The sequence below is a fragment of the Urocampus carinirostris genome, chromosome 2 (assembly GCF_059441175.1).
Source record: "Urocampus carinirostris isolate Australia breed hairy pipefish chromosome 2, RoL_Ucar_1.0, whole genome shotgun sequence".
Classification (NCBI taxonomy): domain Eukaryota; kingdom Metazoa; phylum Chordata; class Actinopteri; order Syngnathiformes; family Syngnathidae; genus Urocampus; species Urocampus carinirostris.
In genome coordinates, this window is record NC_142350.1 from 1,089,341 (window position 1) to 1,102,948 (window position 13,608).

The 13,608-nt window shown below is 44.6% G+C and overlaps 1 protein-coding gene across 1 annotated transcript; it reads right to left on the reverse strand.

Moving 5' to 3' along the window:
• Window positions 1-354: 354 nt before the first annotated feature.
• Window positions 355-13,092, reverse strand: psmb4 (proteasome 20S subunit beta 4). Its single transcript, XM_088328226.1, has 8 exons — window positions 12,941-13,092; window positions 5,086-5,212; window positions 4,720-4,799; window positions 4,483-4,629; window positions 3,381-3,462; window positions 3,206-3,322; window positions 3,052-3,140; window positions 355-462 (listed from the first exon to the last, which is right to left on the reverse strand). The coding sequence occupies exons 1-8, from the start codon at window positions 13,063-13,065 to the stop codon at window positions 450-452; spliced, it is 780 nt and encodes a 259-aa protein (XP_088184352.1). The 5' UTR covers window positions 13,066-13,092; the 3' UTR covers window positions 355-449.
• Between the last annotated feature and the right edge of the window lie 516 nt (window positions 13,093-13,608).

Sequence of the window (13,608 nt, forward strand, 5' to 3'; positions counted from 1 at the left end):
ATAATCTTGGAGACAGTGTGTAATATAAGTGGCTTGTAGTGGTACAATAAAACACTTTCAGTAAAAAAAATAAATTATAAATTGATTTGAGTCAAAAATACATAATCATTCCGATGTTCATTTTTATTATTAAACAAATGAAAGTTCGAGAAACTTGCATTTCTTTTTCATAGTGGAACCCTTTCCTCGAAGTCGCCGCCATGTTTGTCTGCTGTGTTGCTTCCTGTAGCACGGGTTTTGTTTGCATTACATAACGGTGCCAACGACTGGTCAAATATTACACACCAGGGCTTAAATAAAGGATAAAGAATGATGCCTTGTTCACATGAAGACACTAATTAAGCGAGACTTGGGTTGATTGAACACATTTATTTCAACAAAAGAAAAGGGAGAAGAAGAAAAAAAAAATTACTTGAGTGCGGAGAATTTAAGTGTCTCCCTCATGGAGTTCATTCAAAGCCACTGTAGACAGGAGAAAAACAAATCAATAGTATAGAACTGATTGTCCTTGAAACAAGTGCCACCAAGACACTGCAAGACCATTGATTGACATGATGAAATACCACAGTTTAAAATAAGTGAAGTAGGATAAAAATAAGTCATATTAAATAAAATTCAAATAAAACCTGATTATAATAAAAATATAACAGCAATAGTGTTTGTTGTTTTCAGCCAACAAATATGTCAAAACTGAGCAGCGCGGACCAGTTGTGGCCCCGAGAAGGTTTTCTACGGAGCTTATATCTTGATTCATGATTGTATCCTTTCTGCATGTTTTTATTTATAAGGGAAGCATAAATCCTTCAATGGGAAGTGTAAGGTGATGAAGTTTTCACGTGATGGAGTGGGAATAGCGTTAGAAAAAAGGTTGCATGGACAGGTGCTGGAAGAAGTTGAAATCTTGAGGTACAGTGGAACCTCGGTTTTCGAACGCCTCTCAGTTCGAACAAATCGGTTCTCGACTAAAAATTGAGAAATTCTTGCTTCGCTTTTCGTTCAAAAAATCGAGTTCGAACGCCGGTACGCTAGGGGCGATGCTGAGTGGCGTACGGGTGTAGATTGCCCCCACCCCTCGTGAAGAACTGTTATGACGCGCGCACTTCTTTTTGCTTTCGCTTTAGATATCGGTGAACAGAGTGTTTTAGCCCCTAATTATGCCTCCCAAGAAGGTCGGCAAGCAGCAAAGTTGCTACAGGTGAAAAAAGAAGGGTTGTGCGTACAACTATTGCATTTAAGAAAGAAATAATAGCAAAATATGAAGAAGGTGTGCGAGTTTCCGATCTTGCTATACATACATCATGGCTTCTGCTGAGGACCACAAAGGTAAGAAATCCTATTCATAATTCTTTTCTTTATCCTTTAACCGCTCACCACTTTTTGTGGAGACCCGAGTGCTAAATGACGTGTAAACAACCTGATTTTTTTTAGTTTTACACGTTCATAATACGTGCATGGTAAGCGTTCAGGGTGTTGGAACGGATTAAAATTATTTTACATTAATTTTAATGGCAAAAACGATTTTCGGTGATCGACCAAATCGGTTTTCGAACAGGGTTCTGGAACGGATTATGGTCGAGAACTGAGGTTCCACTGTACTTGGGTTGTGATGTGGCTGCAGTTGGTGAAATGGAGTGCAAGGTATTGCACAGAGTGAATCAAGAAAGCAAGGTTTGGGGTGCTCTGATGAGAGTGATGAGCAACAAGAGTATGAGTATGGATGTTAAGAGGGGACTGTTGGCTGCGGCTGCATCGGCTCGCTACAACGGGTCAGGTGCAATCGACATTTCGTTCTGTGTACATTGTTACACAGAATGACAATACAAGGAAATTATTATTATTATTATTATGAGAGTGTGATTGTGCCGACTGTGTTGTATGGTGCAGAGACTTGGAGCCTGAACGCAGATTTGAGCAGGATATTAAATGTTTTTGGGATGAAGTGTTTGAGGAGTATGTTAGGAGTGACAAGATTGGATAGATTGAGAAATGAAATTGTGAGGGACAGAACTGGAGTAGCAGTGGAACTGAGCATGGCCGCTTTCTTGTGTCCCGTTTCATCTGAAGGGACGAAAGCATGACCAACTTAGGTGCTGAGGTGCTTAACTTGTTTGGGCATTTGGGTTGGCCATGGTCAAAAATGTTTGTGTGTGTTTTTTTTGCTAATTTTTACCTTTTTTTAAATTTTATTTGTTTTTCTACGTGTTTGTCTTACTGTTGGTCACCCCTCTCGAGAGATATGACATGGGTAGATAGATGATTGTATCATAAACCAACAACTGTTGTCTTTTTTATGGCACATGACTTATTTTTGCATTCTATTATACTGTATTTCAATGCAATTCTATTTTAAGAAATATTTCAGTTAAGTGAATGATGAAAAATAGTCTTTTTCCCCCTTTGACACCAATTTAGCCCCTTTTTGCTAAAATAGATGTTTTGCTTCTAATGGTGCCTGAATAATAAAAGATAGCGTCAATAAGGCAGCTTCTGGCATCTATCTTCTCGATAAATGAAACTAAGAAATGAATTAAAAATGAATGCACCACAAAAATAATTCTGTCTTATTTTAAGTAGTGAGGATCTATTTAGCTTTAGTGGTTAGCTGTGAACTTTAACATGTGTATGGTCTATTCCAGGGGTGTCCAAACTTTTCAGAATGCGGACCAAATTTGGTAAACTGAAACTATGATGGCCGACTATTCCCCCGGGTATTCTTTCAACAATCTTTAATATTTTCACCCTCTGTGAAAGGTTTGCAGTGCTTGGCTATCAGCGTCACAACCTTGTAGCATTTTTTTTTACTCAAGGGTCTCGTGAAAAATCGCTGCAGTGTCGTTCAAACAGCTTTCAGTTGCGTCACCTTTTCACAGCATTCGTTTGCGGTTACCTTTTGGTATTCTGTATGTTTCGTCTGGCAGTGCCTCTTTACATTATATTCTTTAAAAACATCCACAGTCTCTTGACAAATTAGGCAAAAGCATTCGTTTTGAAAATGGGTCTTCACTAGCTTGTAGCTACTTTTTTGGTCTGACCCTGGATTATTTGTTTTACCTGACCATGTGAGCGATATTCCAGTCGGTCTCAGACGAAAGTGGTCCCACGATCTCCACTCCCTCCTCGGTTACTGTGGCGATCTCGTACTAAAACCGAAAACAAATTCAGATTCCACTTCTATTCACTTGGCAGGCAATTTTGCGCAACTTACCCTGTTGTATGATCGGGCATCCCTGTAGTAGAGAACTTTGAGGCATCGCTCCAGCAGCTGGCGAGCTTCCTCTTTGCTTACCTCGGTCTTCTTCTCCAGGAAGTCGCGCATCAGAGGCTGCCAGGCATCAACAGGTAAGATGGAGGCGCGCCTCTGATAGGTGGGGAGAACTCACCTGAGCCAAGTAGGCACCGAAGCCGGTGGCCATGCTAGGGGCTTCGTAGGCTACGCCCAGTTTGTCCACATAACCCAGGAAACTACCCGCAACAAACACACATCACATTATATTTAACATCAAACTCTGACCTGCCCACATCCGTGTGAATAAACAAACCAAAAGTCAAAATAAAAAATATCGAAAGACTGGGGGTTTCAAACTAATTTGGACCAAGGACTAAATCAGCATAATGGCTGTCATCAAAAGGCTGGATGTAGCTAATTTATATAAAATAAATCATCACCCATTGAAGTAACAAACATTACTGCCGTACAGAGGCACTTTGCAGGTATTGACGGCAGGCATTGTGGGAAATGTGGTCAAAGCACTCTTATAACCCATTTATTTTTCGAACATCAGTCATATTGAGCCCTCAGGGGCCGCATGAAATTATGTGGCAAGCCACATTTGGCCTGGGAGCCATGAGTCAATTAAAAGGTCAGAGGGCAACGGGTATATTGTATATAATTTTACCAGTCTGGAAATTACGTGGCAAAACTAATGGACTGCAACAAGGAACGTCCAACAATCCAGACATGGTTTAGGGCTTTATTGTGCGTTTTGGAGCAAATATTTTACACAGTTGGATTCACTGGACTCCAATTGAGTACGCACAAGACCATGTTTGTGGAGAACTGTATGATGAAATTCATCTCAAGGGACAAGCTAGTCCGGCTTTATAGTTTTTGGTTATCTTGTTTCAGACTGATAGTGGTGTTTCTGTGCTGAGTACCTTTTGAAATGGTCATCATACAGTCGTACCTCTACTTACAATTTTTTTTACATCATTGTCACCAACGGCAAATAATGTTGCTATTCTTTTATTTCCACACCCTTAGGGCAGATATGGCTTTTGTTACCTAGGCGATTTATTAAAAAGAAAAGACTCAAGAGAAGACATTTAGAACACGTTTGACTTTTTGAATCTTAAGTAGTTTTGTAGTCCTCTCCTGCTCTACTTCCAAGTTCACAATCAGACTCTCCTTATTCGGAGTGTTTAGTAAACTCAAAAATTATCAGTGATGTAAATTTTGTACTTTTTCTAAGACAGGGTGCAGACCTTTCTCCATGGTAGAATCCAGCGATGATGACGTTGTTCCACAGCGGATTTATTTTGGTGCGGCGATTGTACATAACTCGGGTGAGCCAAGAGTGGACGGCCTTGGGGCTGTAGCTGTGCCCATCCCCCAACAGCTCCTCATTGATGCTAAATCAGGGTGTTCGGGGGGAAGGGGGTTGAAGCGATTGTCAGATTTTGGGCCCGCTAGCACCTCCACGCCCCAAGTTTGACACCTACACCATCTGCTCAATGACTTGCTTGAGGTACTGGTAGTCAGCATAGTCCCCTGAAGCGCCCAGGATGGTGCTGTCGTTTACCTGAGGGAAAAAAAAAGCTTTTATTGCCCCTTTATGTAGTCATGTGGCGTTAGTGGACGGAACTTTATAAAATGTATTATATATATATATATATATATATATATATTAGAAATAATTAAAAAAAAAAAACACGGGAAAAAAAGAATAGCAGGAAAACACATCTTTTATAAAAGATAATTCAAGTCTTCTCTACAAGAGAGGCTGAATTCCCAAAGCTACTAATGTGAATTTGTCCCCTTTTTTTGCTTTGTAGATTGTGTTGATTGAAATGCTGGAGAGTGCTCACCTTCATGAGTCTGGAGATGTTTCGGAATCGAGCCAGGGAGCCGTAAGAGCCCAACATGTCGGCCGCCATCACCACGCCTCCCGTGAACTTAACCGCCAGCACTGAAGTTCCCGTCACCATGGGGCTCCTGAACAAAACATTTACACAACATTTATCCAATCCCCTAAACCAGGGGTCAGGAACCTATGGCTCGCGAGCCAGATATGGCTCTTTTGATGATAACATATGGCTCGCAAATCTGGCTCGCAGATTTGGGTTTAAAAAAATTATCGTTTGCTTAAATGCATCCATCGATTTTCTATTGATCATGTCTTGTGCAGAGTTGCAGTTGCACGAGCGATTGTCTATTTTAATTGGATGATAATACCCGATGTTGGCCGTTACTGGGGGGCACAGGTACACGCCCCCTTTTGCGTCCATTGGCACTTGGCCGTTGGTCATTAGCTCAAAGCTAACTCTTCGACGGAGAAGATGGCGAAACGAAAAAAAGATGATGAATATCGTACATTTCAGGACGAACAGCCCGAAGAATTTGCCTTTGTGAAGAGGTATGCCTAATTTGCTATGACAAAATTGCATAGATGAAACAGTCGAATGTTAAGCGGCACTTTGACACACGCCATGCCCCCTTTGCACGGTCTGCTTTTGCAGAGCAATGTGCGCTGGTTGTCAAGAGGAAAGGTGCTCGGCCGTTTTACGGCTTGCCTCAACGAAATACGGATTTTTCTTGAAACGAAAGGCAACGAGCATCCTGAGATAGCGAAAACTGAGTGGCTCCTCAAGTTTTATTATCTCGTCGGTATTACCGAACATCTAAACCAGCTCAACGTTAAAGTGCAAGGCGTTGGAAATACAGTGTTATTCCTTCAACACGTTGTGTTTGCTTTTGAAAACAAGCTGGAGCTCTTCAAGGATTTTGAAACAGGTCGCTTACTACATTTCGAAAAACAGAGTTTACAGAGGCATACACAACAAGTGAGCCCGCTCAAAACATCTCCACCAGCTAGCTGGCTTCACATCCGGTCTCCTCCAGTCGTTCAAAGCGCACTTAGGAGAATTTCGTGAGCACTGTGGTCTTATTAAGTTCACCACCCATCCAAACGAGTGTTCACTGAACACAGCCGACCTGAGTTGCATTCCTGATGTCTCCCTGGTAGATTTTGAAGCAGAAGTGGCTGACCTGAAGGCCTCTGAGATGAGGATGAGCAAGTTCAAATCACTGAATGAAGAATTGGAAAGAATTGCACGACAGAAAGCGGAGTTGGCGAGCAAGCACATGAGGACAGAACTGGACAAACTTCAATCCAAAGACGAGCTGATTCTCAAAGCTTGGAACGCGCTTCCAGTCACATACCACACACTGAGGCGTGTGAGTATTGGTGTATTGACAATGTTTGGATCGACGTATTCATGTGAGCAGTCATTTTCACATCTCAAAAACATCAAGTCCAACCTACGATCACATTTAACGGATGAAGGCCTCAATGCCTGCATGAAGCTTTAACTCACCAAGTACCAACCAGACTACAAAACCATCAGCAAATCCATGCAGCACCAGAAGACGCATTATTGGTGAGTATTATAACATCATTATTTAAAATAATAAATTAAGACGCTTGTTATGCTCACATTTAATTGAATTCAGTCTTAAAATATATTATATGGCTCTCACTGAAACACATTTCCAAAAATTGTGCTTTTATGGCTCTCTGAGTCAAAAAGGTTCCCGACCCCTGCCCTAAACAAAGATGAAAAGGCTTAGGGACAATTTATTTCCTAGGCAGAGCCATCACCAACAAGCGCACAAGACTGTGAAAAGCATATTATCTTACCTACAGGACTGTCTCAGAAAATTAGAATATTGTGATAAAGTTCTTTATTTTCTGTAATGCAATTAAAAAAACAAAAATGTCATACATTCTGGATTCATTACACATCAACTGAACTATTTCAAGCCTTTTATTATTTTAATATTGCTGAATTTGGCTTACAGCTTAAGAAAACTCAAAAATCCTATCTCAAAATATTAGAATATCATGAAAAAGTATACAAGTAGGCTATTCAACTAATCACCCGAGTCATCTAATTAACTCGGAACACCTTGCGAGGGTTTCCTGAGCCTTAAAAACACTCAGCTTGGTTCAGTAAACTAAATCACAAGTATGGGGAAGACTGCTGATCTGACTGCTGTCCAGAGGACCATCATTGATACCCCCCATCAGGAGGGTAAGACACAAAAAGAAATTTCTCAAAGAGCAGGCTGTTCACAGAGTGCAGTTTCAAAGCATATCCACAAAAAGTCTGTTGGAAGGGAAAAATGTGGCCGGAAACGCTGCACAACCAAGAGAGATGACCGCAGCCTTAACAAAATTGTGAAGAAGAGCCGCTTCCAGAATTTGGGGGAGCTTCAAAGACAGTGGGCTGAAGCTGGAGTCCAGGTATCAAAAGCCACAGTTCACAGACGTGTCCGGGAAATGGGCTACAATTGCCGTATTCCCATGGTCAAGCCACTTCTGAACTCAAGACAACGGAAGAAGCGTCTGACTTGGGCTATGGAGAAGAAGCACTGGACAGTTGCAGAGTGGTCCAAAGTCCTCTTTTCAGACAAAAGCAAGTTTTGCATTTCATTTGGAAGTCAAGGCGCCAGAGTCTGGAGAAAGGCTGGAGAGGAGCAAAATCCAAGTTGCTTGAAATCCAGTGTGAAGTTCCCACAGTCAGCAATGGTTTGGGGAGCCATGTCAGCTGCTGGTGTTTCATCAAGTCCAGAGTAAATGCAACTGTGTACCGAGATTTTAGAGCACTACATGCTTCCATCTGCTGAAAAGCTCTATGGAGATGAGGATTTCATTTTCCAGCATGATCTGGCACCTGCCCACAGTGCCAAAACCACCAGTAACTGGTGCACTGACCATGGCATCACTGTCCTTGATTGGCCTGCTAATTCCCCTGACCTGAACCCCATCGAGAATTTGTGGGGTATAGTTAAGAAGAAGATGAAAGACACCAGACCTACAAATGCAAATGAGCTGAAGGCCGCTATCGAAGCATCCTGGGCATCAATAACACCTCAGCAATAACACAGGCTGATTGCCTCCATGCCACGCCGGATTGATGCTGTAATCCGTGCAAAAGGATTCCCAACCAAGTACTGAGTGCATCAATGGACATTTTCAAATGTTTGATTTAGTTTTGCTGTTATAAAATTATTTTTTTACTTGGTCTGAGGAAGTATTCTAATATTTTGAGATAGGATTTTTGAGTTTTTTTCAGCTGTAAGCCAAAATCAGCAATATTCAAATAATAAAAGGCTTGAAATAGTTCAGTTGATGTGTAATGAATCCAGAATGTATGACATTTTTGTTTTTTTAATTGCATTACAGAAAATAAAGAACTTTATCACAATATTCTAATTTTCTGAGACAGTCCTGTACACACATACACCCACCCACCCATATATATACACACACACACACACATACATCCACCCACCCATATATACACACACACACATCCACCCACCCATATATACACACACACATATATATATACACACGAAGCCACCCACCCATATATACACACACATTCACCCACCCATATATACACACACATTCACCCACCCACCCTTATATATACACACACACACATCCACCCACCCATCCATATATATATATATATACACACACACACACCCACCCACCCATATATACACACACACACACACATCCACCCACCCATATATACACACACATACACATCCACCCCACCCTTATATACACACACACACATCCATTCACCCACCCATCCATATATACACCCACCCATCCATATATACTCCCACGCACCCACACCCACACATACATATATATATATTGGGGCGGCAGTAGCTCAGGAGGTAGAGCGCTCGTCTTGGGATCAAGGGATCCCAGTTCAAATCCCGGCTCGTCCGTGTTACGTGTCGAAGTGTCCTTGGGTAAGACACTGAACCCCTAATACCCCCAATAAGCAGGTTAGCGTCTTATCTTCTCACCTTATCTCTAAGGGAGAACCCAGCCACCCTGCAGAGGAAACTCATTTCGGCCACTTGATCGAGTTCTTTCAGTCATGACCCAAAGTTCATGACCATAGGTGAGGGTAGGAACGTAAATCGATCAGTAGATGGAGAGCTTTGCCTTTCGGCTATGCTCCCTCTTCACCACGACGGACCGGTACAGGGTCCGAATGACGGCAGACGCTGCACCGACCCGTCTGTTGATCTCCCGTTCCATCCTACCCTCACTCGTAACAAGACCCCAAGATACTTGAACTCCTCCACTTGGGGCAAGACCTCCTCCCCGACCCGGAGGGAGCATACCACCCTTTTCAGACTGAGAACCATGGGCTCGGACTTGGAGGTGCTGATCCTCATCCCGGCCGCTTCACACTCGGCTGCGAATCGCTCCAGCGAGAGCTGAAGATCACGGCCTGAGGAAGCCAACAGCACCACGTCATCTGCAAAAAGCAGTGACCCAAAGATGAGGCCCCAAACCTGACTCCATCCCCGCCAAGGCTGCGCCTGGAAATTCTGTCCATAAAAGTTATGAACAGAATCGGTGACAAAGGTCAACCCTGGCGGAACACAACCCTCACCGGGAACGAATCCGACTTACTGCCGGCAATGCGGACCAGACTCTGGCACCGGGCATACAGGGACCGCACAGCCCGGATAAGACTGTGCGGTACCCCAAACTCCTGAAGCACCCCCCACAGGGCCTCCCGAGAAACACGATCGAATGCCTTCTCCAAGTCCACAAAACACATGTAGACCGGACAGGCAAACTCCCATGCACCCTCAAAGACCCTGCAGAGTGTATAGAGCTGGTCCAGTGTTCCACGGCCAGAACGAAAACCACACTGTTCCTCCTGAATCCGAGATTCGACTTCCTGGCGGATCCTCCTCTCCAGTACCCCTGAATAGACCTTACCAGGGAGGCTGAGAAGTGCGATTCCCCTGTAGTTGGAACACACTCTCCGGTCCCCCAGTCAAGAGGCACTGTCCCCGATGTCCACGCGATGTTGCAGAGGCGCGTCAACCATGACACGCCCACAACATCCAGCGCCTTAATGAAATGATCTGCATTTATATAGCGCTTTTCAAGTCAATGACTTCCCAAAGCGCTTTACATTGTGCTTCACATTTCCCAATAGCGGCCATGATCTGTGCAGCCATGTAAGGCTGCTAACCTGCTTATTGGGGGTATTGGGGGTTCAGTGTCTTACCCAAGGACACTTCGACATGTAACACGGACAAGCCGGGATTCGAACTGGGATCCCTTAATCCTAAAACGATCGCTCTACCTCCTGAGCTACTGCCGCCCTGGTAAATGGTTAATGAAGTCTGGGCGGAGCTCATCGACCCCCGGGGCCCTGCCACAGAGGAGTTTTTTGACCACCTCGGTGACTTCAACCCCAGTGATACGAGAGCCCAACCCAGAGTCCTCAGGCTCTGCTTCCCCAGAGGAAGACGTGCAGGTGGGATTGAGGAGGTCTTCGAAGTACTCCCTCCCACCGATTCACAACGTCCCGGGTCGAGGTCAGCAGCGCCCCATCGGCACCATACACAGTGTCGATGGCACACCGCTCCCCCCCTAAGACGCCGGATGGTGGACCAGAATTTCCTCGAAGACGTTCGGAAGTCTGCTTCCATGGCCTCGCCAAACTCCTCCCATGCCCGAGTTTTTGCCTCGGCAACCGCCGAAGCCGCATTCCGCTTGGCCAACCGATACCTGCCAGCCTCTTCCAGAGTCCCACAGGCCAGGAAGGCCCGATAAGACTCCTTCAGCTTGACGGCATCCCTCACCGCCGGTGACCACCAACGGGTCTGAGGGTTGCCGCCGCGGCAGGCACCAACTACCTTACGGCCACAGCTCCGATCAGCCGCTTCGACAATGGAGGCGCGAAACATGGTCCACTCGGACTCAATGTCCCCCGCCTCCCTCGGGACATGGGCAGAGTTCTGCCGGAGGTGTGAATTGAAACTTCTTCTGACGGGAGATTCTGCCAGACCCTCACAACACGCTTTTGGGTCTGCCGGGTCGGGCCGGCATCTTCCCCCACCATCGAAGCCAACTCACCACCAGGTGGTGATCAGTTGACAGCTCCGCCCCTCTGTAGCCGGGGATCATCGCGCCAAGGACCCCTCCCTTGGCCGCTACCCAGCTCTTTGCGCACCCGACCCCTTTGGCCCCTCCTACAGGTGGTGAGCCCATGGGAAGAGGGTCCCACGTCGTCCCTTCGGGCTGTGCCCGGCCAGCCCCTGTGGGTTAGGGTCCGGCCACCAGGCGCTCGCCAGCGAACCCCGCCTCCAGGCCTGGCTCCAAAAGGGGGCCCCGGTAACCCGCGTCCGGGTGAGGGAAATCGAGGACCAAAGTTTTGTGTCATCATAAGGGGTCTTCTTATCTGCGTTTTGTCTGGCCACTCACCTAGGACCTGTTTGCCATGGGTGACCCTACCAGGGGCTTAAAGCCCCCGACAACATAGCCCCTAGGATCATTGGGACACACAAACTTCTCCACCACGATAAGGTAGCAGATCAAGGAGTGTGTATATACACACATATACATATATACACACACATATATACACATGTATATATAACTATGCTCAAAAATCTATGGGTCCCAACAGAGATCCATGGGTTCCCAAAATTTAGTGTTATTGAGGTTGAAATTGTAAATCGGCGACAAATATATAATATAAATCTATATATTCATTCAGTATCAATCTCATCTCATTAGCTGCACCGCTTACCCTCAGTAGGGTCGCGGGGGTGCTGGAGCCCATCCCAGCAATCATCGGGAAGTGGGCAGGGGACACCCTGAACTGGTTGCCAGCCAATCGCAGGGCACACAGGGACAGACAACTCGCTCGCTCATTCACACCTAGGGACAATTTGGAACGACCAATCCACCTGAAATACATGTCTTTGGAATGTGGGAGGAAAAAATTCTATTCTATTTCATTCTATTCTATTTCATCTAAGCACCATGTCGTAATTCATTGTTTTGGCTTATTCATCCTGGTAATCATTTGTTTATTCTCGTAAGACTATATTTAACATGTTTTACCCTAGAGTGCTATGTCTAATCTCGTTGCATCCGATGTTTCAGAACGTTAATTTGACAATTCTAAAAAAATTCCATTAATTATTGTTACAGGGAAGATCGGGCCTAGAAAAAATCCAGCCAGGACCGCAGATATTAAAGACCGGTTGAGCCAAAGCCTGACTAATAACAATTTGAGGGGGCAAACCCGAATTTTCATTTTTTATTTGAGAGGTGATTTCAGGTCGTGCCGGGACGATACGAGGTTCGGGCCCTGGGCCGAAGATCTGACCTCAAATTCATATGCACAATGAGGTGAAAAGTAAGATTCTGATGGTGCAAGATAATTTACAACAAGATAAAAATAACACAGTAAAAAATAATAAATTTTGTTTGATAGTAAAAATATAATAGGTTCAACAGAAAATAAGAACTAAAATGAAGAGGTGTAAAGGTTATTTAGCCGATTGACTGTCGGTGTGCTAAGGTTAACACGCTAATGCAACGAAGAAACATTAAGAGTAAAAAAACAGCAATCCATAATCTGTGGTCTGTGGAGCCCTTTGAGACTCTTTGTGATTAAGGGCTATTCAAATAAACATGACTTGACATGGATTAGCGTCGCAATTTGTACGTTTAAACGCGCATCAGTTTGCTTAGCATCAATTAGCTTAGCAGTTGATAGCTCGACGATGATGCAGCAGCAACGATTAAAGCGAAAGCTCAATTTCAAAGGAAGCAAAATAAAATAAAATAAAAGACAACTTGTCACTCACAGCGTGTGTCGAACCGGGGCGTCGGACAAGGTCTGCCCGACGCTGCTACCACCCCGCAGCGAGAAAAATGCACCAGGTTTCGGTCCATTCTCCCACAAGTTTAGATTCATGCAGTTGGTAGCCATGTTGGAGGAACTGTATGCCGGATGTGACGTCAGGAAATAGTTAAAGGAATTGCTTGAAAACGGTTTCGTTTATGTCTCTACTGTTCATGCACTACATTTCTCTCACCCTGCTTGCAAACATACAATTAAATAGGAACAAAATACAAATAACCACTAGCTAAACACACTTAAAAAGTAAATGTTTGGAGGTAGACTCACCCAGGAAGTAATTTAGTGTAAAACCGCCACTTTTGTGGGCTATGGAACGGCAGTGGTCTGTTCGTGGTGGCTCTGGATTTCATTTTACCGTTTGCCGTGTCACCGTGGTTTGTAGTGCGATTCCGATCGCTAGATTTTAAAAGTGTTGGCATGTGTTGATCAGATGGAATAAGAGCTTGCCCTGTCCACTCCACGCATCGGCCCGGTATTGCAGTACCTCCGGGACGGTGCATTCGCAATGATCGCGGCAAGGCTTTAGGGCTAGGACCTTAGCTTGGCCTTTTGGCTGAGAGTAAGAGTCCCGGCTCCTAGGCTTCGTAGCGTATTTTTAACTGACCGATAACG

Excerpts from the sequence above, each read along its gene's own strand:
- psmb4 (XM_088328226.1), bottom strand. The coding sequence starts at position 13,065 with ATGGCTACCAACTGCATGAATCTAAACTTGTGGGAGAATGGACCGAAA. Across the intron at positions 5,213-12,940 it reads GCCCCGGTTCGACACACGCT|GAGCCCCATGGTGACGGGAA; the intron begins GTGAGTGACAAG and ends TGTTTTGTTCAG. Across the intron at positions 4,800-5,085 it reads ACATCTCCAGACTCATGAAG|GTAAACGACAGCACCATCCT; the intron begins GTGAGCACTCTC and ends TTTTTCCCTCAG.